Source organism: Sturnira hondurensis, unplaced genomic scaffold (assembly GCF_014824575.4).
Source record: "Sturnira hondurensis isolate 20B ecotype Veracruz unplaced genomic scaffold, ASM1482457v3 Scaffold0006413, whole genome shotgun sequence".
In the NCBI taxonomy this organism is placed as follows: Eukaryota; Metazoa; Chordata; class Mammalia; order Chiroptera; family Phyllostomidae; genus Sturnira; species Sturnira hondurensis.
In genome coordinates this window covers 39,565,909-39,591,545 of record NW_028079044.1, presented here as the reverse complement: position 1 = coordinate 39,591,545, position 25,637 = coordinate 39,565,909, and the positions used below count along the sequence as shown (strand labels likewise).

General features: G+C 45.7%; 1 protein-coding gene across 3 annotated transcripts in view; it reads left to right on the top strand.

Moving 5' to 3' along the window:
- The window catches only part of SAMD12 (sterile alpha motif domain containing 12), a 335,623-nt gene that overhangs the window by 128,023 nt on the left and 181,963 nt on the right, over positions 1–25,637 (top strand). For all 3 annotated transcript variants that reach the window (XM_037048435.1, XM_037048436.1, XM_037048434.1), the window contains exon 3: positions 12,263–12,392. In XM_037048435.1, coding sequence (XP_036904330.1) covers positions 12,263–12,392 — 130 coding nt within the window. The remainder of the gene's footprint in view (positions 1–12,262; positions 12,393–25,637) is intronic.

Here is a 25,637-nt window from a genome sequence, read left to right as displayed (position 1 = left end):
CATAGAAGAAAAGGAAATCTATTTGATTTTCAAGTTGGGAACCTTCTTTGAAATTCTCAGCACACGGGGCTTCTGAGAATGTAGTACAAGAGAAAATAATCCAAACCAGGCTAATTGGCTCAGCGTTTGAACGGTTTTTACACAGTCATTATAAGGTAAATGTGACTTATTGATTTTTTAACTTTGAAACAATTCAGTCGTAATATAGCAAATAAGGTAGAGGGTGTAGGACAGAAAATACGTGCTATTAACTTTGGCCATATAAAACAATGCTGTGGATAACAGAAGGTGAGACTTGGAAGGAGAGGAAAAAGTATAAAAAACCTGAAAAGCAAATAAACATGTAGAGAAAAAATAAAAAGTGGTTATTTGGAAGCCCATACAGATTTAATATTTAATATTAGTATTACTTAGGGTTGTAAAAATAAAAAAACGGGAGGACCTGCATGAACACTTCTGCGAGGAAGACACACAGATGGCTGATGTCACACGAAAAGGTGCTCAGCGTCACTGATTGTCAGAGACATGCACACTAAAACCACAATGAGATACCCTCTCACAATGGTCAGAATGGCTTTCATTGATGAATCAACGAGTGTCAGCGAGGACGTAGAGAAAAGGAAGCCCTCGTGCACTGTTGGTGGGAATGCAGACTGGGGCAGCCACCAGGGAAACAGCATGGAGGTCCGTCACAAAATTGAACACAGATCTGCCTCCTGACCCAGTGATTCCACTTCTGGAAATACATCCGAAGAAACCCATTACTCTAATTACAAAGAGTATATGCACCCATACGTTCCTTGCAGCGTCATTTACAATAGTGAAGATATAGAAGCAACCCAAGGGCCCATCAGATACACAAGTGGCTAAAGAAGAGGTGGTATGTATGTACAGTGGAACATTACTCAGCCATAAAAAAGACTGCAGTCTTACCATTTGCTACAGTGTGATGGACCTAGCAGGGGTGTCCAAACCTCGGCCCACGGGCGGCGTGCAGTCCAGGATGGCTATAAATGTGGCCCAACACAAAATTGTAAATTTACTTAAAACATTATGAGTTGTTTTTTTTTGTAATGACGCACCACAGTGTATTTGATGTGTGGCCCAAGATAACTCTTCTTCAAGTGTGTCCCAGAGACGCCAAAAGTTTGGACACCCCGGAAGGGGCTATTCTACTAAGTGAAATAAGTCAGTCAGAGAAAGACAAATACCATATAATTTCACATGGAATCTAAATAACAAACAAAACTGAAACAGCCACATAGACACAGAGGGCAAACTAGTGGTTGTGGATGGGAGGGGGATTGGGAGGCCGGGTGAAGAGCTGAAGGGATTAAGAAGGACAGATTGGTGGTTACAGGGTAGTCACGGATATAAGGTACAGCGTGGGGAATGGACTCGGTAGTAATGTGGTAACTATGTGTGCTGGAAGGTGGGTACTGAAATACTCGGGGAAACTTTATAAACTATGTGATTATCTCACCACTGTGCTGTACACCTAGAGCCGATACAAAATAATATGGAAAAAATCACATGGCAAAAAATAACCAATTAAGAATTAAAATTAATGCTACCAAGAGCAGACCAAGGAAAAGGGAGGAACTTTCCTAGTATATGTGCTCATTTCTGAGCATTCTCATCAAGGGGTCCGCAAATAATCTTCCGTGTGATGAATTCAAGAGACTGAAAAGAGACATGACAAAGGATTGCCCCTGACAGGAGGTACTTGGGTTAGACCAGACCATGTTTGCTCCACTTACAAAATAATCACAGTTCCCAGTGCCAAGACATGGGGAGAGCAGTGGGTGTTTTCACTCCTATTCCTTCTGTATAACACTTTTAAATCATGTGTGTACTCTATGTGCTAACCAGAAGATTAAAAATAGGAAGGTTATAGAAATTACTGAAGTTGTTAAGCAGATTTTTTCTTCAGAGGGGCCTGTGGTTGTGAAGACGTGTATGTAGACATGGATTCTGGAAAAACAGTTTATATAAAAATGAAGGTAATTTTGTCAGTGAGCACAATTTTCTTTAATTGTGTAAAAGTCAGTATTCGAAATGTAAACATATAAGAAAAGTATGGGGCTCTTTTGGTTGTCTTATCATTCAGCTCACCTGCATGTTACCGCTTTCCTACTATCCACGTGTGGTGAGATTTTCAAATCTGTCTCAATCCTGGACTGTCAGATTGTTCGGCCAGATTTACCGTCTATCGAATTGGGGTCTGCCCCTGGATTGGTCAGCCTGAGCTGCCACAACCAAACACCTTCCACTGGAGGCTTTACGCAACAGGCATTTATTTTTCCGTAGCTTTGGAGGCTGCAAGGCCAAGGTCGGGCAGGGTATCCCGGCACAGTCGGGGTCTGGTGACAGCTCCCTTGTTTGCAGACAGCCACTTTCTTCCTGTGTCCTCACCTGGCGGGGAGGGACAGGGACAAAGAGCTCACTGGTGTCTGTCCTTGTACAAGAACACGAACCCTGTTGGGCCAAGGTCCCACCTGATGACCTCACTTAACCTTAACTACTTCCTCAAAGGTCCTGTCTCCAAATGCGGTCGCAGTGCGGGTTACAGTGTCAACCTCTGGGCTTTGGGAAAAGATGAATATTCAGTCTGCAGCAGCCCCCACTGAATTATGTTGTCATTCGGCTGAACTGAACCTGTAGACAAACTGACCCCGGAGAAGTCACGGAGCTAGGCAGTAACTACTGTACATGTAGGCTTCTCCTTAAAGCCCCCCAGAACACTGGTGTTGGAAGTTTTGCATAAATGACCCCTACCCTCAAGATTCTAGAATTTGTAGGCTCCCCAAACCCCAGAGCCACCACCCTGCCCTGCTCCATACAATTGCGGCAACATTTTCCTAGTGCTTTGGTTTTCTCCTGAATGCCTACGGCACGGTGGCCCCAACTTCCCTGGGACCCATCAGCCTTCTCTTCTCTGTCAAATTATAGGAACTCTCAGGTTTTCAGTTGTTTCATTTGATCTTCATAGAAACTTTGTAAGATGGATAGAGGTGTTTTTGTTCACATTTTGCTGGAGATGCAGTTGATAGGCAGAGAGTAGCACTGTCCCATTGTGCCGAGCAGAACATGTGTATCCTCCGTGACAGGAGAGTGGAAACGGCTCTGGGCCCGCGTCAGATGGGCTCCGAGCCTGGCACACCCAGGTCAGGCCAGAGGCAGTGTCATCTGGGATCAGATTTACCTTAATTGATTCAATGAAGGAAGAATTCTAGCCTTGGAGTGCTCGGTGAGATAGCTCACAGGTTTTTTCTCCCCGTGTCCATCAAGCCAAAGGGATACCATGAAGTAGGCATGGAGTTTGAACTCACTAGCAGTGTGACCTTGGATGAGTTATTTTACCAGTCTAAGCCCGTTTCTGTGTAAACTGGAAGAAATAATTATGTTGTAGCTTGTTGGGATGATTAAAGGTAATTTATCTGAAGTGTTGTATTTAAAACAGTTCTTTCCATGTGTTGTGTTACAAAATTGTATCTAACAAATTATGTATGTCTGGAATTATGTGTGGATGTCTGAAATTATGTCTGGATGTCTGGAACTGTATATAGATATCTGGGATAATGTATGGATGTCCAGGATTACATATGGATGTCCGGGATTATGTACGAATGTCTGGGATTACATATGGATGTCCGGGATTATATATAGATGTCCAGGATTNGAAGTAGGCATGGAGTTTGAACTCACTAGCAGTGTGACCTTGGATGAGTTATTTTACCAGTCTAAGCCCGTTTCTGTGTAAACTGGAAGAAATAATTATGTTGTAGCTTGTTGGGATGATTAAAGGTAATTTATCTGAAGTGTTGTATTTAAAACAGTTCTTTCCATGTGTTGTGTTACAAAATTGTATCTAACAAATTATGTATGTCTGAAATTATGTCTGGATGTCTGGAACTGTATATAGATATCTGGGATAATGTATGGATGTCCAGGATTACATATGGATGTCCGGGATTATATATAGATGTCCAGTATTATGTATGGATATCTGGCATGGCATTCATGACCTTGCATGCCACATGCCCAAGCCTCATTTGCTCAGGCTCTCCCAGGCGTGTTCTCATAGTCATTTCAGAGGAGCAAGAAGGAATACACAAGTACAAAGGCCTCTCAAGAAATCACCTCCACTTTCCTTTGCTCAAAGCAGGCCACTGGGTTCCCCTCCCTGACTCTCACCCCCAGACCAAGCAACAGAGAAATAGATGCCACCCTGTGAGTGACAGATCTCGGGTCATATTGCAGAGTCGTTGTGTGCTGAGAACATCTTTGGTATTGATCTAGCCCATTGTTATTCCAAAGGAATTGTTGTAGAGATGTGAAATGATGATGATGATCAATAGCCGTTTTGATGATTCCTGTTTGTTTCCAGTTCTGCTTTAGTCGTGCTTTCATTCGCCCAGCACCTGCCCAGGGGTTTGCCCGTGAGGTACGTGCTCACAGCGCATGTGCAGCTTTGCACTTTGCACGCACAGCACCTCCTGTGGAGTGGGCTCGTCTGGGCAGACGAGTGGTGGGTTTTCTGCTGTACTGTGACGGAGCAGACGCAGAGTGCGGTGTGATCCTCCCCCTCCGTAGTTCTCTTGACAGGTGCAACAATGTGGGCTGATGGGAAGGGCAGGCCTTGGTGCCCAGAGCCATCTGGGATGCCGGAGACCGCGCGTTTCCTGTTCACTGCCTCTGCACGTCTCTGTACTCCCTCTCTGTGGTTTTATTGTTAGAAACCCTGACACCCAGCAGCACGCATTTGGGAAGCAGCAGATCCTACCAGCATAACATGCAGGCGTTCACTTCACAGCCTGTGAGCAGTCGCATCTGTACATCTGGATGGTGCTCCTTTATAAATAGCTCCGTCAGGAGCCTGGGGAATGTGGGGTGGACTTCTGACATGGGACCAGGCAACTTTGCCAGTGGTGGTCCCTGGGGACAGAAAGGAAGGGGCTCTGAGCCAGAAGGAAACCACATGCGTGGCCTGTCACTGGAAGACACGAGGAGATATTTGTCTAGTGCAAGGATGAGCATCTCTCTACCTCTCCCAATTTGGTATCTTTATCTTTCCATCTTTTCTTCCCTGTTTCTCTGTTTTCTCACTTGTTTCTTGTTCTTCTACCCACTTTTTGCACTGGTGCCTGCCTTTTTAGTTGTTTCCTTTGGGTCTTTGCACTCTATACCTAACACCATCTCACAATGCCTGCAAAATAACCTATGTGTGCTGCACTATTGCCTCACCAAATCAGGCTTTGGAGTCCAGCTGGAGAGCATATTTGTGCCATTCAAGAGAGGTGAACACAGCCCTGGCTGGTATGACTCAGTTGATTGAGTGCCAGCCTGCAAACCAAAGGGTCACGGGTTCGATTCCCAGTCAGGGCACACGACTGGATTGTGGGCCAGGTCCCCAGTAGGGGGCATGTGAGAGGCAACCATACACTGATATTTCTCTTCCTCTTTTTCTCCTCCTTTTTCCCTCTCTTTAAAAATAAATAAATAAAATCTTTAAAAAAATGAAAATTATTTAAAAAAGAGATGTGAACACCGAGGATGTGGCAAGCGCTTTTCAAGTGCTTTAGGTAAACCATTTCTAATCCTTCTGCAGAGGACAATATAGGCATTGTATCCAGTGTACCGAAGACCATGTGCAGACAGGTCCTGTGACTGGCCCAAGGTGAACGCCACAGCTGGCCTTCACGTCAGGTCCTCAGGCTTCCAAATGCCAACCCTTTTACATTACATTTCTCCCGTATCCATGTGAAAAGAAGCTCAGAAATTGTGAGCTATCTTGCTAAGAATTGTATCGCTAGAATGACTCTGCTTTTGTGGCTCAGGATAAGAGAAATATAATCAGAGGAAAGACTGTTTTATTCCCAACCTGGGAATGTCAAGCACACGGCTGGGACTTGAACCTGTTTTCTGACACTCAAGGAGAGTGATCCATGACCAACCAGACAGGGCTTTTGTTCATTCGTCGAATAATTATCGAGTGCCAGCTAGGTGCCAGGCACTGTCCTGAAGCTTGGGACTCTGCACAACGTAAGAAAGACCCCTGCCTTTGCAGAGGGTGCGAGGACATGGGAAGAGACAGATCATAAACAACAGACAAAGTAAGCGAGCTGTGTCATGCGTTAGACGATACTTGCTGTGGAGATGGAGAAGATGGGGCGAGATAGTCCCGGAAGCTCCAGAGGAGGAGGGCAGCATTCATTAAGTAGGGAGGTCAGGGTAATATTTAAGTATAGGCTTGATGGAACTGAGGAAATAAGCCATGCTGGTATCTGGGAGAAAAGCATTCCAGGCAAAATAAGAAGTGGGCGTAGTTGGCACTTGTGAGCAAGGGCAAGGAGCCGTGGGAGCAGAACGTGTAAGGGAAAGAGCAGTAAAGCTGACACCAGATCCTGGGAAGCCAGGTTGCTCGAGGCTGTGTAAACTATTTTAAAGATTTAAAATAAGGGCAAGGTAAAAACAGAATGGCCTTAGGCATGTTAGGTGCTTGGATGAGGTAGCCTAGGTACAGCATGCTGGCGTTTCTTTCTGATCAAGATTGTAGCAATGTTAGTGATGAAAAGCGCTTGGAATGTGGATATACCCTTCAAGACCCCCACACCTCAGACTCTCCCGTAGATGAGATGTGGAATGCACAAGAAAGAGAGGAGTCTGTGAGTTTCTGGTGAAAGGAAGTCAGTTTGGAGAACAGGAGGTCACTTTTGGACATGTTGAGTTTGAAACGTCTACTAGATTTGCACAGGTCACAAGTCATCAGCTGTATGTATGAGTCAGTAGTTTGGAGAAAAGACGGGCCCGAGATGTAACTGGGGATTTATTAGCATATACCATGGCTTAAAAAAAAAGGCATGAGACCTAGTAGAGAGCACTGATACGAAGTATGCAGCCGAAGTCCGCACAATGGATGGTGAAAGTTATCTTGCTCCGAAGACAGGACTCAAGAATCAGTGAGGAAGATGACGGAAGTCTGATTTTGGCTTCAATGTAAGAGACTGTTTTAAGCCACTAGGGCTCAACAGCGACAGAGTGGCCTATTTCACAGGGTGAGTTTTCTGAGACTGCAAATGGTCGGGAAGAGTCATGAACCTAGATCATTGCTTTCCCAAGGTATGTGCAGTTCTCCTTCCCTCCAACCTTCCCCCTGACCCCCCCCGCAAAAAAAGGAGGAAAAAATGGTAATTATATTTAGCCTTTATTCAAGTAACGTTGTTTACACACACCCCTTAATATATTCATCATAGTCCATCAAACTCTGCGAGAGATAGACTGTGAGGAGTTGTTGTGTGTGTGCTCTGCTCCCTCCCTCTTTCTTGTTTCAATCTTGAGTGAGATGGCTCAATGAAAGCCAATTCAATGGTACATTGGGAACTGAAGAAAAAGCATTGCAAGATGGTCAGGAAAGGGAAAAGCAATGTTGGAGCTTGCCAATCTTGCCTATAAATGAGACACTGCCAATGGGTTTGCCACTCTCTGATATGTGGCCATAAAGCCCCCTTTGTCCTCCTAGTGGGCATGAACACTCTGCTTTCTCTACTTTTTCCCAGTCAACTCGATGGGCCTCATGTAAGCTCACCCAGTAAAGAGTCCGTACAGCCATCGGGAGCTTCAAACTGCAGTGTTCTCTCTAAATCAAAACCCAGTAAGTTAAAGGGGAATTTATATTGCAAAACAGATAAGGGATCATTGGATTACACAATAAGATTTAACTTTAAAAGTGTTGTGTATATATTCTTTCAATAACAAACTTCATTTTTTTAAAAAAGATTTTATTTATTTTTGGAGAGAGGGGAAGGGAGAGAGAAAGAGAAGGAGAGAAACATAGATGTGAGAGAGAAACATTGATGGTTGCCTCTTGTATGCCCCCAACCTGGGACCTGGCCTGCAGCCCAGGCATGTGCCCTGACTGGGAACCGAATCAGCAACCGTTTTGGGACAATGTTTAACACACCGAGCCACACCAGTCAGGGCACAAACTTCTTTAAAGCATGCAACTATTTTATTAGCAGGAAAGCTTCAAGTTTACCTTCAAGAACTTGAAAGTTAAGGGGGTTTTTTTCCCAGTTAAATACAAATCAGAAATTACTATAAAGCACAGCTGAAGTGATTGTCTAAAATAGAATCATTTGCAAAAAAATAAAAAAGCAGTTTGCAAACGAACTTACCCTCAAAGATTCACCTTTTGCATCAAGTGAGGTCTTCATTGTAACATAGAAAACAAAGGGACCTTTAGCTTGACTAGAGAAGGGCCAGGACTGACTCAGAAAGGCAGCGCCTGCAGTTCTCCTTGGTGTCACGATGCCCAGAGGTTAAAATAACCAGCTGCCTCCAGCCTGTCTCAGGGTACCAAAAACCACCAAAATTGTCTCCAGAGGGCTGGATGCTTAGCAGCCTGAGCAGGGGGGGAAAGAACTGGGGCGAGTATTTTTTGACATTTGCCTCTGGGCGGGATTTTTTTATTAGTTTACTGTTTCTAATGAATATGAAATATTGTCTCTTTGTTTGATAAACTGTTATTATTTTGGTTTAGGTTCATATTTTGGAAGAAAAGACACAGAAAAAATACTCCTCTGTTGAGTGTTGGGCGGCCGGAGAAAGGAGAGCAGTTAAAATGACTGCACTGAGATTTGACAAGTCTGTGCTGCCCAGTGGGGTGGTGCGATAAATAGATTGGTGTGACTTGGACAGAGGCTTGTTGTTTTGAATTGCACCCCTGGAAATACAGAGTGAGGTCTTTAAAGGAATCGGGTTATGACACCCACTCCCCAAAGCTGGTTGCTTTTGGGGATGGGGCATCACAATAGACAGAGAAATCCTGAGGGGGCCGAAGGTACTGCAGAGAGAAATCCAGGCAGGGCGAAGGAAAGTGCGCTCCCTCCGAGAATCCAGAAAGCAGCGGCAGCCTGGGGCAGCTGGAGCTGGGGTCAGCCTGGCTCTTAATGTGGAATGGACTTGAACAATTTCCTGCTAAAGCTAAGGCAAAGGGTCAGCGGATTCATGGGGCCAATACTTGTATCGCCATGGATTAAAGATGAATGACCAGGGCTTATTCATGGTAGAAAGCATTACTGCTCCGTTTTGTGTGCTGTCAGTATACAGGGAGGCGTATTCACATAGCCTTAAACAAATCCATGCCCAAAGCTTTGTGGGTTTGTTTTTTTTTTTTTGCTGTCCCAGCAAACGATTACCAAATGACTGCTTAGCAAGAGTATATATTCTGAAGGAAAAATGAACTGGCTTTTTAAATGTTAGCCTCAGACCACCTGGATTTACAATAACAGAAATATTTATAACAAAAGCGTACATGGTGGGTGGGTGCGGTTGAATTCCGAGGTGACTTGTCATGTTTCAGTTCATCTCCATCTGAGTCTCCAGGTGAATGGGCCGGTGCTGGGGCTGAGAGCGCTGTCTTTCTTAGGGAATGTGCAGGTTAAAGAGTGACCCTCCAGGAAGTTTAGTATATTGATGTGTAAGCAGTTTTAGCCCCTTGCCTTTCCTAGTTTACAGCCTTCTGTGGCTGGTTTATAGGAGTTTTCAAGAGCTGTGATTAGCTTCACTTGTGGGGAACTTGCAAGGGGTTTTGGGATAATGATGTGTCAGCTATGAACTCATTCAGCTAATCTGAAGGCAACGTTTGGAGCGGGAAAGAGCCAGATTCAGAGGTGCTGACTTGTGGAATGTGGTGGTAAGTTCATTTCTAGCTCAAAGAGCCAAAATTCTAGTTTCCTAATCATTCAAAGGAAAGGCGGTGGTGACGGGCAACTAAGGGAAGGACTAAACAACAGGACATTCACTCGTTTGTACCATCCCTGACAGAGGTCCTTGTCTCTCATCCGAACCAGGAAAGCCAAGGAGAACCTCAGACTCAGAGAGTTAGGGTCGAAGGAAGAGGCCACGTTTGATCTAGGAGCCAGGTGAGCCAGCACAGGTGTGTGGAGGGCAGCGAGGGCTGGACCTGAAATTCACTGCACACTGAGGAGGAAGTAGGTCTGTGAGCGCAGACTCGGGGAGGACGGTTTCATTTCATTAATTCATTCACTTATTCACTGTGGCTGTGCAGAGCAGCTACTAAATGCAAGGCACTCTGGAGAGCAGTCATAACAGTTCTGTCTTCGCTGAGCAAATAACTTAGCGTTCCAGCTACTAGGGTTGCAAAACAAATAACCCAAAATTTAGCGGTGGCAGGCAACCATATACGATGCTCACGGATTATGTGGGTCAGGAATTCACTCAGGGCTCAGCAGGAAGAGCTGGTCTCAGAATCCTGGTGTCTGGGGGCCTCAGCGGGAAGACTCAAAGGCTGGTGGCTGGAATCATCTGGAGCTTGTTCACATCTGTCTGAGGTTTGGGGTTGGTGGTTGCTGTAAGCTGAGATTTCAGCCCAGTGATTGGCCCAGACTCCTGCATGTGGTCTCTTCGGTTGGTCTGGGCTTTCTCACAGTATGGTGGCTGCATTCCAAAGCTGAGAGCCAGAGAGGGTGCGCCCAGCAGACACCGTATCTTTTCTGTCACCTCACCTCAGGGTCACACAGATACTGGCCCCGATGGTGCGGCACTGAGCTGGTCAGGACCAGCGTGTGGGCCGTGGAGAGCTCCGTCAGAGGGAGAAGCGCCAACCCCAAGTGCCAGTCCCGACACAGGAAAAGCAGATACGGATCCACGCACATATGTGTGCGTGTATGTGCACATATATAAAGTCTATCATACTTCATGAGGCCCGAAGAAAAAAGTTACCACAGCACACAGTCAAAAGTGATCTAAGTATTGTTTGTGATTATTTTCTGAATGATGGCACCAGGAATTGTACCACTGAAAATACAGTAATGAAAAACAGCATCCAAGCACTGTGTTTTCCCAACTTGAATCTCTGCGTGTCACTTCCATTATTTTTACTATTATCTTATTATCTGCATGATTGTTTCCTTAATTTATGGTATTTTTCTTAACATTGACCTACTGGGTTTTTTACTCAAGTTGGTTTTAAAAGCAAACTCGATAGTACTTCTGAAAATAATATTTATTTTTCACCGTCATTTACTTGCCATAAAATAAAAGCAACTTTACATATAATAACATTAAAACAAGTTATTAGACACTAAATATACTGCTGTCTTTCGAAGGAGCTGATGCTGAGGGAGTCTCTCTCTTTGTTAGAAAAACATGCTAGCAGGCATGAGAAGGAGAAGAAATCACACTCACACAAAATCAAGGCTCCCCCCTTGACTTAATGGGAAAAACTGAAGGAGGGGTGAAAGCAAGCCCGCCCTAGTGAGGTGGTCAGGGACGTTTACAGCCACGTCTGTGTGCCTCCTCACATTTTTTAAAGAACTATCAACGTGGTAATCCTACTTTCTTGGCAAACACTGACACCTGAATGGTAAAGATTATAGGTAGCTAAGCTTGTATCTAGCCAGGTTCCACCAAGTTCCTGGGATGCGTGAGGAAGACCCACACCCAGCCCAGCTGATTGTTTTCAGCTAACAAATGTATTTGTAACCCGTCACCTGTCAAAGGCTGGGTCCTCATACCTCTCCGTGAAGGTTGGTTTTGTAAACACCTCCCTGAAAGACCCAGGGAGCAATAAAGGGCCTTGGCTCTTGGCTTCTGCAGGTTTAACTCCCTCTGTTATCTTATGACCGTGCCCCACATGCTGGTGGGATTGACATCTGCCTTCCCCACTGCGGCCAATGTGAAGTGTACTGTTCCTACACTTGATAGAACTGCCCTCAGTCCAGAGTGCCCAGGTCAACTTGCACTTTCTAGTATGTGGGATCTGGATCCTATGACATTCATTTTACAATAATTATTAGCATCTGCCAGTACCAGTGTTGTTGTGCTGGGCCCAACAACACTGAAGGTATCGGGGGAAACGGTGGACGCTTTCTTGGAATACAGAGGAAGGCCAATTGGGAGTAGCTGTTTCCCCTGTAAAACCCAGTTAATGGCTTAGCAACCCCATTGCCTTGTTGTTAGAGTGTCCATCAGAGAACACTGCTCCCCGGAGGTTTTTCCCAGCAGAGACGGCAGCTGGGGGATAGGGTCATTTTCCTGGGCTCCTCCACCTGCAGCTTTTCTTTCCGGTTTTCGGGGGTATGGAGGAGGTCTGCAGAGGTTAGGGGGACAAGAGCCAGGTATTTATCTCTGGGGATTCCAGCCTGTATCCTCACCGCACTCTCGGCCTTCTAATAACAGTGCCTTTCTAGGCATGGGGTTGGCAGTAACCGACCATCTTTGCTTTCTTTACTTGTAGTCAGCGACGGTGAAGCTGTCAAAACCCGTGGCTCTGTGGACTCAGCAGGATGTCTGCAAGTGGTTGAAGAAGCACTGTCCAAATCAGTACCAGATCTACAGCGAGTCATTCAAACAGCACGACATAACTGGTAACGTATGCAGTGTCCAAACCACTTCGTTCCCTGTCCCCACCGCGATGACCCTTCCCGACCCTGGGCAACGAGACAGCGTCTTCCTGCTGGAGTTCTCTGGCATGGGCGTGGGTGTGCTTTAAAGGGATGATCGGTCCCAGACCTGGGTGAGCCATGCTGCGTAACCAGCAGGAGACATTATTACAGAGGACCGTGGTGGGAATCAGGGTAAGGGGTTGGCGGAGTCTAGAGAAAATAAAAGCAATCCTGGAGAAAAGAAAGGGAGGAAGTCCTTCCAATCAAATTGGTTACAGGATCAATAGGTAGATATTCTAAGGAGAAAAGATTTCTAAATAGGAAAATTCCGAAGTGACTATCATATGAACTCACTACCCCTGAGTAAGTTACCTTCACAACAGTTCAAAACACAAATTAAGATTCCATGTAGGTCAGGGGGCTTTGAGCACTGTGTGGTGGTCAAGAAGCACTCAGACGCACAAAATACGATGGTATAGTGAGCTGTAAAAACCCTATGGGTCAAGTCTCTCAGTTGTAGAGTGGGGGTGGGCGAGGGGGAGAGGCCAGGCCTTCTGTGGGAGGCCATCGGAGTAAGGGGGTCTCTTCCACACCCCACCTTCCCCGGGCGCCCTGAGTCTGCTTAACCCACCACCAGCCGCCGCCCTGCCCCCTGCAGACACCATCATCAAAGCTGGGGCTGAGGAACACGCTCTGTGCACCACACCTGTGCTGCAGGCGGGAAACAGTGTTAGAAAGTCCGGGTTCTGGTGCGGAACTGCCCTGGTACTAAGAGGAAGCTGATATCCCTGTGGAGAAGTGACTTGCCCTAGGGCAGCTCAGCACTCTAGACACTAAGCCTCTTTCCCAACTTGTACTTTCTATCTGCCAGAACCCTGACCTCTCTCTCTCCATTCTGGTTACTCCCGTTAGTTTGCCAAGGGCGTGTTAAGCAGAAAATGCCTACTGTGGCAGTTCGGTTTCTGCCCTGAAACTCTGAGACCTGGGGCAGATCCCGCCCCCCTAGGGCAGAACTCGGTGGGTGGGTTTAAAGTGTGTTCCCCCGAGGCTGCCTGTCTGTTTTGTGTGCTTGGATTGTATACAAAACTTGATTTGGATTGTATACAAAACTTGATTGTATACAAAATCTTGAGTTTTAAAAAACACTAAGCTAGGTTATCATAGAGTCCTGCAGACCAAGCTGATAATGTTAAAGTATATAAAGAACATACCCAAGTGTAGCTCAAGCTGACTACATAGAACATGAAATACTCCTAACTTAAATATAAAAAAGTCCTTAATTCACTTCCTCTCTCCCCCGCAGCCAGAGGTAATGGCCCACTGTATGAAATTCCTGAAATCCTGAGGGCAGAGTTGAAACTTGCTCCAGCTCCAGGTGTCAGATTTTATTTCTTATATTCCTATATTCCTAAGAACATAGGAACATCCTGCATCAGGTCAGTTATTCCACCTTTAAAAGTGATCAGTCAGTGAAGAACCATTTGGCTGATCACGGTAGCCTTCATCAGACAATGTCTGCCTAATGCTTCTTAATGCCTGAGATGGTGAGGGTGCAGCCTTCATGATCGCATTTGCAAGTGGCGTTACCTCTCATTAGGGCTGAGAATTATGAGATACCCTTGAGGGAAGGGTAAGCATTTATGATGGTTTGAAGAGGATGAGCCTTTTGCTCCACGGAAATGAAGATCTCATGCTTCGATGCCTGTGGAGCAAATGGCACCGCTTCCCAAGGCTTTCTGCTGAGTGACGCGAGGTAAGGGCGTGGGGGCCGGAGATGTGATTTCCAACAGCCGCTGTTTCGCTTTGGGCGGCGCACTCGGTCTCCATGAACGCTGCTGCCATCGGTCAGCTGCAGCCTCCTGGGGACCTCGGGCAAGATCCCGGCTTGGACTCTGAGCAAGTTATTTGACCTCACTTCCTCATCTCCAAACTAGAGACAAGAATAATACCTGTCTCGCAGCATTAGTGTGAAAATTAAAGCAATAAGTAAATGAGTAAGTCAGCCAAGTATTGACGCCTCTTGAATATCAGTGTTGCATTATTATTTACTGCATTTTGGACCATAAGACACACCTAGGTTTTAGAGGAGGAAAATAGAAAAAAAAAAGTTTTGAAGCAAAATATGTTGTAAAATATTTAATAACATAAATAACATAATATCTCACCAGTGTAAATGTAAGCAGAACTCAACAGCAGCACTGACAACCATTATTCCTCCCAAATTTGGGGGGGGAAGCTGTGTCTTATAGTTCAAAAAATACTGTATGTCAAGATTCATGGGCAGATGTCCAAAAACATACTATTACTTCGCCCTACGGGGCAGTCTGTTTTCTGGTGAGAAAAGAAAGCAGGGAATCATCTGGGGACTTAAGGATCAGAGAGAATGATTTCAGATAAATACTGGATCCTTTTTGACACTCACCTATCTGAGGTGAGTGTCACTCCCTTTCTTCCTCTGTTCTCTGGCCCAAGACAGAATGCACAATACCCAAGTGACCACAAGGGCCAAGCGGCCAGAAAACAGCTCTCAGAACTTGGGGCAGCCTGCCGTTATCAGCTCTGTGAAGCGGGAAGCGGTGGGAATCCTGGTACCCTTGGAGGTGGTAATCAGCAAAATCGAAGAGGCTTATGAAACACCAAGACGTGGTGACCGAACAGCCTCTGTAGGCAGCAGCGTGACTGGGGGGACAGTCAGAGCACTGGGTGCAGGCGCCAGGTCAAAGAAGCCCGGAGCTGCATCTGCACTGTGTGATTTGGGGGAGGTTATTTGATGCGTTGCTTCCTTCCTCAGCTGTATGAGGGGATGATCAGTGTCCACCTGATAGGGTTGCTGGGACAGCCGTTCATGGTCATAGTTAGCGTGCAGTGAACTTTAGCTGCTGCTGTTTTCTGAAGTGCTGTCCTGATTTCTAGGCGCATAAACCGATTAAGTTCATCTGTATTTTTATGAAAATTGGAAAGGGAGCGTCTACAGGGGGTGGGGCAGTGGAACATCTGGGCTGGTAAACACGCCTAGCTCGTCTGCAAGGCTGCAATGAAGGTGTGTCTCTGGTTTATGCTTAGATTCTCCTAGCACTGCCATTCATTTATTTTCCTTAAAGCAAGGATCTCCAATACAATGCTTATCAACAAGGTGCAGTATATCAATGTAACATATAAACAGTCCCATAATTTAGAGGCACAGGGTACAGTGAGTGTAAATAAAAAGGATATACGTATTAAATGGAAAGGAAGAAGGTCGGGCTTTCTGATCCCAGATTTGGGTCAAATTCCCCTGCTGTGTCCGCTACCCCCAACCTTGGGTACGACCCAAGTTTCTGGTCAGTGAAATGACACTATTTATCTTAAGGTGTTTCTGGGGAAATTAAATGAGATGATGTACGTGAAGGGCCTAGCTCAGTGTATAATAGATATTTATTCATTTAGTAAGTATTTATGAAGCAGCTACCCTGTACCAGGTGTTGGGGATACAGCAATAAATAAGGTAGTCCGTGATCTGTGTAGGTAAAACTTTGTGCTGATGTAGAAAACCATGCATCGTCCACAGCGCACCGTTCTGGGTTATCTAATTCTGTTTCTACGAAGCTGGTTTACAACTCTGTAAATCCCTCAATAGCTGATGGCAACACAAAATAATTCTTGTTGTAGACATGTAAATCCTGCCCCACAGAGTTTCCGTTGTCTTCCGTAGCTGTTGCCATGACAAAGGTGAGCTTTGCCTTCCACTGACACATGCATTTCACTCATTCTGGTATATGAAGACGTGTGCTGCTTCGGTTCTCCTTTGGGTGCAACATCCTATCATTTTCCTCGTTAATGAATTACAGAAAACCTTAAAACGTGCTCACTTTTGTATGGATGATAATCATGATCCGAAGGTTTTTTTTTTTTTTTGGAAATGTAAACTTTCACCTTGGTAGTTTAACTTTTCAATTTATGTTTTAGCCAGTAATTTCACTACATTAACATTTTCTGATGCCTTTGTTTAAAGGACATTAAATCCTACACAAACTATGCACCCGAAGTTGAAGAAGATACATTTCAACCCATCAGCATGCAAAACCTTTTGCACATTTCCGTTAAAAGTTCCGAGAATTTCATTGTGTCCAGAAGGTACCTGCTATTTTGTGGCAGATGTGTTTAATCAAAAGGGAAGCTGCTAGTGTTAACTCCCTGTACAAGAGATCTTAAAAGGCCTAAGCTGGTTAGAACACCTGAGAGGCCTTAGGATAGATAGATTTAAATCATCAGATTAGGCTGCAAGGAAAGAAATTTGTCTATTTTCTTGTGCTTGCAAAATTTCTCTCCCCAGCTTTCTGAGGTCTGGCTTAGAATGCTGATGAGGAAGTGCCAACTGGGGTCAGGTGTGAATGCACAGACCACTTCCCTGATTCTCTTTTATGCACAGCTGGGAATCTTTCAGGTTTGAGGAGCTCCGCCCTGACCCTGCCCAGCCTCCTCCTCTGATGGCTGATGAAGTCCGATCACCTCCTCCAGTGGCAGGTCCGAGTCTGGAAGGCGTTCTTTCCCCTGCCAACTTGAAAGGTTTATGTTCAGGAGGGAAGCTCTCAGACCTCCCCAGAAGACAGAACATGTCTTTAAAGGCTATTTTGAATGTGCAAAAGGCATCCGTGTTGGCTGCTTTATGGACCAGCAACAGGCGTCCTGTAGATATCCAGATGTGTATGTACACAAATAAATAGTTACCGTACATGTTTCCCCTGCAAAGGGTCAGTATTGATTTGACCTGTTTCTCAGAGGTCTCCTGCAAAAGAGATGAACACTTCCGTCTTTTCGGTGCCTGGGGCACTGCCCATTTATATACCTCTTTCCCCTTTTCAAAATGCTCTGCTGAGGTGGAGCGCCTGAAATCCGGCAGTTCTGCCTGTGCTCGGAGCAAGGTGGGGGCCTCTTCTTCTCTTCCAGACCTTCAGTTTGTGGCTCCGGGGGTTTGCTACCATTGTGCCCTTCGGTGGGGACTTCCCGGGATTTTCCTCCCCTCTGTCCTTTGTTGTCTTTTATTATGGCTAGAGCTCCCAGGGGCCGGTGGGGTGTATCATTAACAGGCGTCAAAAGAAGTGGAATAATTACTTTACGTGACGTACCTATGAGAATACTACTTACAGAATCCAGGTTAGCCAAGTACAATGTGGGCATATTTAACTACCAGGGTGCCTCCTCTGTGCATTTTCTTGTCTTTATTGGTTTTCCCTCTGGATACTATGTTCTACTTTCCTCTCTCGTTGCATTTTGTGGTATTTCTTTTTTGTATGAACTGCCCTGCATTCGTTATTAAACCTCAGGCAGCATCTTTTATCTGCATGGGAACGTTTCGGTCATCATCAGGGCCCATGTTTTCCATAATCTGGTTTTCCAGGAACAGAATTTTTTCTTTGGTTTTAAGCTCTTTTGATGGAATGTATGTACAAACGTCATTTTTATGCCCCTCCGCATTCTTAAACCAAAGGTGATGAGTGTGGTTGGCTGGATGATTCAGGGTCATAAACTTCTGGGTATTGGAAAGGACTTCAGTTAGGATGCCATCCAAAATTTTATGGGGTCAATAAAAAAAAATACCCCTTTCAATAAGCATGAATGAAGATCAAAATATCAGCTTCATCCCTGATAAAGCTTTTTGGGAGAATGTCACTTAGGTTCCAGACAGATCGATTGGCTAAGAATATTTCCCCCTAATTTAGGCATTCTGCTCACTGGCACAGCAGGGCCCTGGCCCTCTCACCTGGTGGCGGAGAGCCAACTACAGGAGGCACACAGGTCACAGAAGTGGGCGGAACAGGAGACAGGGCTAAGCAAGCCCAGTTCCTGCTTCCACTGGTACCAGACAGTGGCCGGGAGCATTGGCCAGGGAAGTCTGTCCACAGAGAAGAAGGGGAAACACGTGCCTTCCCCCCAATTCGGTGGAGTGTCTCCCCAGGCATCCCGTCTGACATTTCTGCCTGACTCACCGCCAGCCTGCACTTGAACATCTCCAGGATGAGCATTTCATAACTTTTCAAAGCAAACTGTTTTTCATCTAAAATTGGTGGTGGTGGTGGTTACAGCTTCATTCTCCTGACTCCTTCCTTCTCTAAGTTGCAGGCCCAGGGAGCCACTGGGCAGGGCTCTGCCAAGCGCCACACTCTTTCCCAGCATCCTCAAACCCACCCGTTTCCTAAGTGACCCCAAGTTGCCTGCAGCCTTTAGCTCAGATACCACCTCCTCCTACAGAAAGCATGTCTTTCTCCTCCACATCTGCTCTAAGTAACCCGCCCTGCAGCTCCCAGGACAGGCCCTCAGGTAGGACTTCCCACATTAGGTTAGAGTTGAAATGTTGAATTATCAGAAGTGCTGCTGAGGTTTGACTGAAACTCGCCCCTAGGTCCTGTTTACGTACCCAGGTTAGAAACCTTTGCTGAAAAAAGCCCTTGTTGGCTTCCCCACCCCCGTCCCCCACCCCGTCCCCCCCACCCTTGCTGTCAGACCTCAGGGGGGCCATGGTGCCCTTCCCTCTGCCCCCCTGTTCTTTGTCCCAGTGGCCTGTTGAGTGGATATTCCAGAATGCTCCCTTCCAAGCTCCCTCTTCATCTCTAGTGAATGTCTTTCTTCTGGTACACTGAGAAGTTGTGAACTGTCTGATTAGATTTCCCTATACTCTGTACCCTCTATTTCGTCTGTCTTCTCCTTCCTCTTGCTTCAGGAATCATGGCCTTCTTCCCTTCTACAGGGAGCTATCTTAGAGACTTTTGGCGTGGGGGGGGGAGGTGCGGAGAGCGGAGGGTAGTTAGCCACCCGAGAATTGATGCCAGGAGGCAAATGGTTACCCTGGAGTCTGGAGAGCGGGGGCACCCTCAGGAGGTGCAGCCCCAAAGACTTGCTTAGCTAGAGCAGAAACCAACCCCATGGTTTCAGTGGGCAGCAGATTCGGACATTTCACAGAGAAGGTTTAAAAAGGGCCAATAAACACGTGAAACTATGCTGGGCGATGTTAAGTCACCAGGAAAATGTGAGTAAAGCCACAATGAGGTGTCACTGTACCCCAAGCAGAGTGGCTAAAATCCAAAGGCCCAGCAAGACCCAGTGCTGCTAAGAAGACGCAGCAGCCAGGTCGCTTGCACGTTGTTGTACAAGGCGCTGCCGCCCGATTTAAAAACTGCCCTTCTTGTGGTTAATCACATGCTTATTAAACGTTCCTGCATTTCTGCTCTGAGGTATTTACCCAAGAGACTTGGAAACATATGTTCATAAAAATTCCAGTTCGCTAATCTCCAAGGGAGCTTTATTCGGGGGAGATAAAGTTCCAAACGGTTGCCAGGCCCATGCAGAGCAGGCTGGGTAGACAAGCCAAGCTCTACCAAAAACGCTGCTCAGTCACAGGAAGGAGCCAGGTGACCGATGCGTTGCAGCCGCACGACTGACCCTGATGTTGTGCCGAGTGAGAGGAATTAGAAACGAGAGGGCACACGCTGTGTGGTTCCGGCCATTCGTGGTCACGCAGTGGGCAGCGTTAACCTAGGTGACAGTCAGGGTGGCGGGTGCTGGGAATCGGGGGCGGGCGGGAGATGGGTGGCCCAGAGGGGACATTTTCTGTCCTGAAGAAAATGCCTCATGTCTTTGTCAAAAGGCGTCTATTTTCCAAGTGTCTAAAATTTATTATACCTGAATTATAACTCAGTAAAGTCATTTTTAATAACTTATATGCTTCCCAAATTTTCTAAAATGGCATACTGTTTTCTAAAAGGAAAAAGTGAAAATGTCATTCTATATCTTTCCATGCTGACTATCGGATCATTTATGTTAAAAGATGATAGATTAGATAGATGGATGGATACCTAGATGTGGTTTTATAGTCATCTATTATCTATAGATATTTATGTAGACAGAAAGCATTGGAGTTTGAAAATTCACTTTATGCATTTTTCACTGGAAGAAGAATCTGAAGATATCAGAAGGTTTCTCCAAAGACAGGTACAGTTTTACCTGTTGTCGGAAGATGACCCCTGACAAAAGAAAACGTATGTACTTGTCCTGAGGTCCCGCCTATCTGAGCCTGCACCAGCGCACCCGGGACTTGGCTTTCACAGATGAGTTTAATTTCAGAAAATATTTTGACATGGCGTATAGTTGACACCTTTGTCTTTTATGCATTAATAATTTTTAAATTAAAAACTACTCTCATCATCATTTTATTAACCAAAAAATATTAATACCAACAAAAAAATCTCATGACTTAAAAATGGAATAAATTTTACTTTAAAAAGAAAATACATTATTCTTATTTCTTCCACTTTTGTCACAGCACAGCACCACTTTAGAGGCTAGCGTAAGGAAACTATTGCTCTAAGGGGACATTTATTGATACTCTAAATATAGCATGTGTTTCCTATTAGTGATGACCTTTGACAGGATGAGAGTGGTAGTGGTGGCCAAATGAACTGTTGGTTGTTGCCCAGGTCAGAGAGCCGGAACAGCAGGAAGGTTTGTTTTACCCACAAGTCTGGCTCCAACGCACCCCCATGCAGTCCCCTCTGACACCTGCTGACTGCCCACTGCAGAATCATCGTAATCAAGGCAGGTGGGGGGATCCCCATGGCCCGTGATTCAGTTTTCTCTTGAGTGACATTCTCCTCCCCTCGCTGCTTTTACTGATTTTGTAGTTTAGGAAACCAAGACCAAAGGGAAAGTTTTGCCCAGGCCCCACGGCCAAACAATGGGCGGCGGGGGCCAGGAATTCGCTTTTGAGCAGACGGTGATGCAGGTGAGGCCCATCATAAACAGGCCCCGTCTTCACTGTACCATTGCTCGTGTCCGTCCTGCCCGGACACTGCAGGAGACCACTCCCGCCCTCGCCCCCACACCCGCCCAGCACACATTTGGTTCATTTTTCAAGGTCTAACTCAAACTGTTCTTCTCTTCCCTACCCTCCCCGGTCCTTCCCAAGCAGAACTGATTTCCCCATTCTATGGGTTTTTGTACATTGTTTGCAACAAATGAGTGGCAACTATAGCATTATAACACTTACCACGTTACATTGGCGTTATTTGGCTACACGTTTGTCTTCCTTCTAGCAGCCAGACACCTCTCTAAGGTAGAAGTAGCATCTGGTTTATCTTGCTGTCTCTTCGCTGTGTTAACCCAGTGCATGGCATAGTATAGCCATTTTAGTAAGTGCTGATTGGATTAATGCAGTGTGTTCTTCTTTTGATAGGCTTAGCACTGAACTGGGCCTTTTTCATTTCCATTGATAAGAATGCTTTGATTAGTCCTCAGTTTCCTGATTTGCCTCCTTTTCATGAGCTTCTCCTGTACTTTCCTGTCTGCAGCTTCTTAGGATTACACACCCTTGATGTTCCTGTCTGTCTGCCTGTCTCCTTCTTGGAGACGCCTGTTTTACTTTTTTAAAGAACTCCTGTTTGGGAGCTGTGCTAAGCCCCACAATGCCATCTCTACACTTTCTTGAGTGACACGCTCTTGAAATTTTGTGGAATCCAGAATCCTATAGGCCCTTTGGGAAGGTCTTCCCGGCAGGGGACGGGGGGAGGGTGGGGAGCGGGGGGGCAGTTGGCAGGTTGTGCCTGGTACCTTGCACCGCGCCAAGAGCAAGTGCCGCTGCGTCATGGCTGCTTGCTGGGCCCACGGCACTTCGAGAGGCCGGTGTTGCTCTGTAGAATGGGAAGAATATCGTCCATCTGCAAAGCCTGTGTCAATGGTAGCTGAGCAGGGGCACAGAATCCGTTACACTGCAGGGGACAGCTATGCCAGTTTGCCTGTGTTTCACACATAACAACACGGGCTGCAGACCTCCGCATGCCTGGATTACTCGCAGCCCTTCATGGCAAATGGGCTAATCCAAACCTACCTTAACGACGCTGAGGCTGTGTCAGAGGTGATCATTTACACAGGAGAAATGAGAGCAGTGAGCGGCCAGCATATAAAATTGCTCACAGTGAACAGTTTTCACCGACAGAAAGGGCAATTTCATTAGGTTTCACACAACAGTGGAATGCTGTATCTTGTACAAAGGGGGTGGATAATAAGTAGGATGATGTCTTCGAGAGTTTCCTGATGTTTGCTGCTGAGGCACCGTGTGAAGTACTCATTCACATGGCTGAGATGTGTCTCTTTTTCATCGTATGTGGAGAGACTGGACACAGAGGGTGTGGCTTCCCGAAGCCCACAGAGCCAGGGTAGATACTCCACTGCTAGGGAGAGAATTCGTCTAACCCAAATGTTGGCAAACCTTTTTTGTAAAGGACCAGATAGGGACGTTTGATTAGGCAGGCCATATGGTCTTTGTCACAGCTACTGAACTCTGCCTGTGGAGCATGCAAATGAATGTGGTGGCTGGGTTCCAATAAAACTTTATTTACAAAAACAGACGGTCCTCCCTCTGCCCAAATGTGTTTTCTCAGCAATGGTTATGAAAGGAATTTAGAAGTCATAGTTTTTCAAAACATATATTACTTTTTTTCCCTGTTTGTGGATTAGAAAATGTAGAGAATATACAAAAAAAAGAATATACATATACAAAAAAAAGCATGTAAAATTCCCCTCTAATCCCAACATGCAGAAATAATGACTGGCCCAGACGTTTGGACGTGCATGCTTTCAGACTGTCCTCCATGCTCATGTACTTACCAGGGTGGCATCATACCTTTGAGAGTAGAATAGCCTCTTTCCACTGAAAGATACGAGGCAAATGCATTTCTGTGGCAGTTTTTAGGTGCAAAATATTTTCTTTGGCTGTTAGTAGTTATTCTCCGGATGTTGCATCTATTTCTACTTTGCATAGATAAATTGTGTAGCTGGAGCCATATGCTTCTCCATTGAACACTCCACCCTTCCTTCCCTGTCTGTGCCATCCTATAGTCTTAGGTGTGTTCAAAATTCTCCTACCTTGGACTCTAACACACACAGACTCGGTGCAAAACCTCATGCTCTAACACACACAGACTCGGTGCAAAACCTCATGCTCTCACACACAGAGACTGCAGAACAGCACCCTGGAGCCCCGTGATCTCCACGTCGATAGCGCTCAGTCGTGAGACTCATTGTCTTTCCCTAGCATTTGTACCTCTGATACTGATCAGATTCCTCCACCTTTGCCCCCGCTGTGGCCAGTGTCAGGTGGGGCAGATGAGCACTGGAAAAGTAATAAATCTTCAAATCCCTGGTGTTGTCCTCCATAGAAGAGAGCCTAGGGGGGGCGGTGTAATTTCTTCGAATGTTTTATTTCTGTCAGCTTTCCCCAGGACTCCTCTAAAAGGGAGGCTTGTGCAGCTTCCCTTAAAGTCATCACACTTTGGGTGTCTTTCCCCAGGGGGTGGGACACCTCAGGGAACAGAGGACAGGAGGGCATGAGAATCCCTTCCAGAGAAAGGAAAACCTGGGAGCAGTTTCACATGCTGACGCGTTGGCCCAGTGTCCTTCTTTATAAAATCTTTCAGAGGATGGTGGGGCGGATCTAGAGGCAGAAAGCTGAGATGGCTGTCCTTGTTCTAGAAGGATCTTAACCCCAAATCTGCCATTTGGAAGTGGATCCACAGGGATGATCTGGACGAGCACATAGGAAAAGAGAGGACAAGATAGACTTACCTGTTTTTACCAAATGTGCTCACAGTGCATTCAAGTCAAAGACTAGCCTCTCTTCCAGGGTAAAGTATGGATGGTTCCAGGGTAAAGGATGCAGTTGTAGCTGCGTGCGGACCAAGAAAAGCACTGATGTAGAATAGAAAAGGAAAACAGACCTCTTTGTTTCTCTAAACAATTTCCTGAATGTGTTCCGTTAGCTACTCTGAGGATGTCTACAGAATCTTATAGATGTTGTTACTCATAAGAAATTTCCCACTGGTACTTGTATCACGTTTGAAATTTATAAAGTGACATTTCACACACATAATCCAACCTCAGAACCCCACTGATGTAATAGTCAATGAGGAATTGAAGGCTCAGGAAGCAAAAGAAAACTGACCCAGCCTGCACAGCCAGTAGGTGGCAGTGCTCAGCTCCTCGGACACCGGTGTCTCCGTGTTTAACTCCATTCCCAGGAAAGTTCTGCCTGTCTTGCTCCCTTGCATTTGGTCCTTGTTAATTAAATGCTCAGCCCAGTCATATTTGGCTGTTATACAACACTCAATGCTGTTCTATGCCATAGAGCATGCAAACTATGGGGGAAAATTGTTTCAACTGAGAACATTGTCTTAGCAGATTCGGAACTCTACGGTGATATATCCCAAGCATGGTTGTTCAAGCTTATTTAACACCGAAGGTACTATTCACCAAAAGATATTGATTGGTACCTTTAACTAGAAATGGAAGGGAGGAAAAAATTATACTGAAACCCCCCTTTTTTAGATAATGAGCAAAATATCAGGGACAGGTGGACTAGAAACTACAGAAAAACAGGTGTTTTATGGTCTCTCTCTGAGCATGGTTTAGGTGCTGTAGTGGCACAGACCTGTTTCCCCATGGGAAAAGTATCTTTTATCATTTTGTCTCCTTTTTATTTAAGAAACTGGCTGGCTTCCTCTTGGCAGTTTTTGTCACTTGTAACCACCCCCTTCATCACCTCTGGCTGTAGGCATTTAAGTTGGATTGCCTTAGCACACGTGAAAAGAGAGGCTAGGAAAGAAGCAGAGCCCACAGACAGGTCTGCTCTGTTTCTTGGAAGCAGCATCAATAGTAGTTGTTTCCTGCTCCTCCAAAGGTAAAACCAGGTCAGGTTCAGAAGGTGACCCATAGCAGGGCTCTGCGCCTTGCAACTCAAATGGCTAAGTGTTGCAAAGATACCTTCATATATTGGGGACCATGACCTCCTAATTCCCCCAGATTGGCCGAGCTCATAAAAATGACACAGTCAGCCCTGAGGAGACAGGGATCGGGTTCATGTTAGTGGACCCAAAGGACAGAAGAAAAGAAAAAAAACCAGCTACCAAGGAAGCCAGCAGTACTAGCCAAGGAAACTTGCCCAGGTCGAACATCTGGAAAGGGGCTCCATTTCCTCATTTGCAAAACAATGGGATTTGGATAGAACACTCCTCAAGTGTCTTTTAACAGTGAGATTCTAAATGGGGCTTTTCGCAGCTGAATATTAAAGAAATCTTTGTTAATCACGGGTTAGTATGCCAGGCAGCACCCTGGATTGTGCTGCTCATTAATTTATCCAGTTTTGTTTTACTGCCCTTGTATAACTTACAGTGTTTAAAAATAATAGCATTTCCTTCTGTTGCA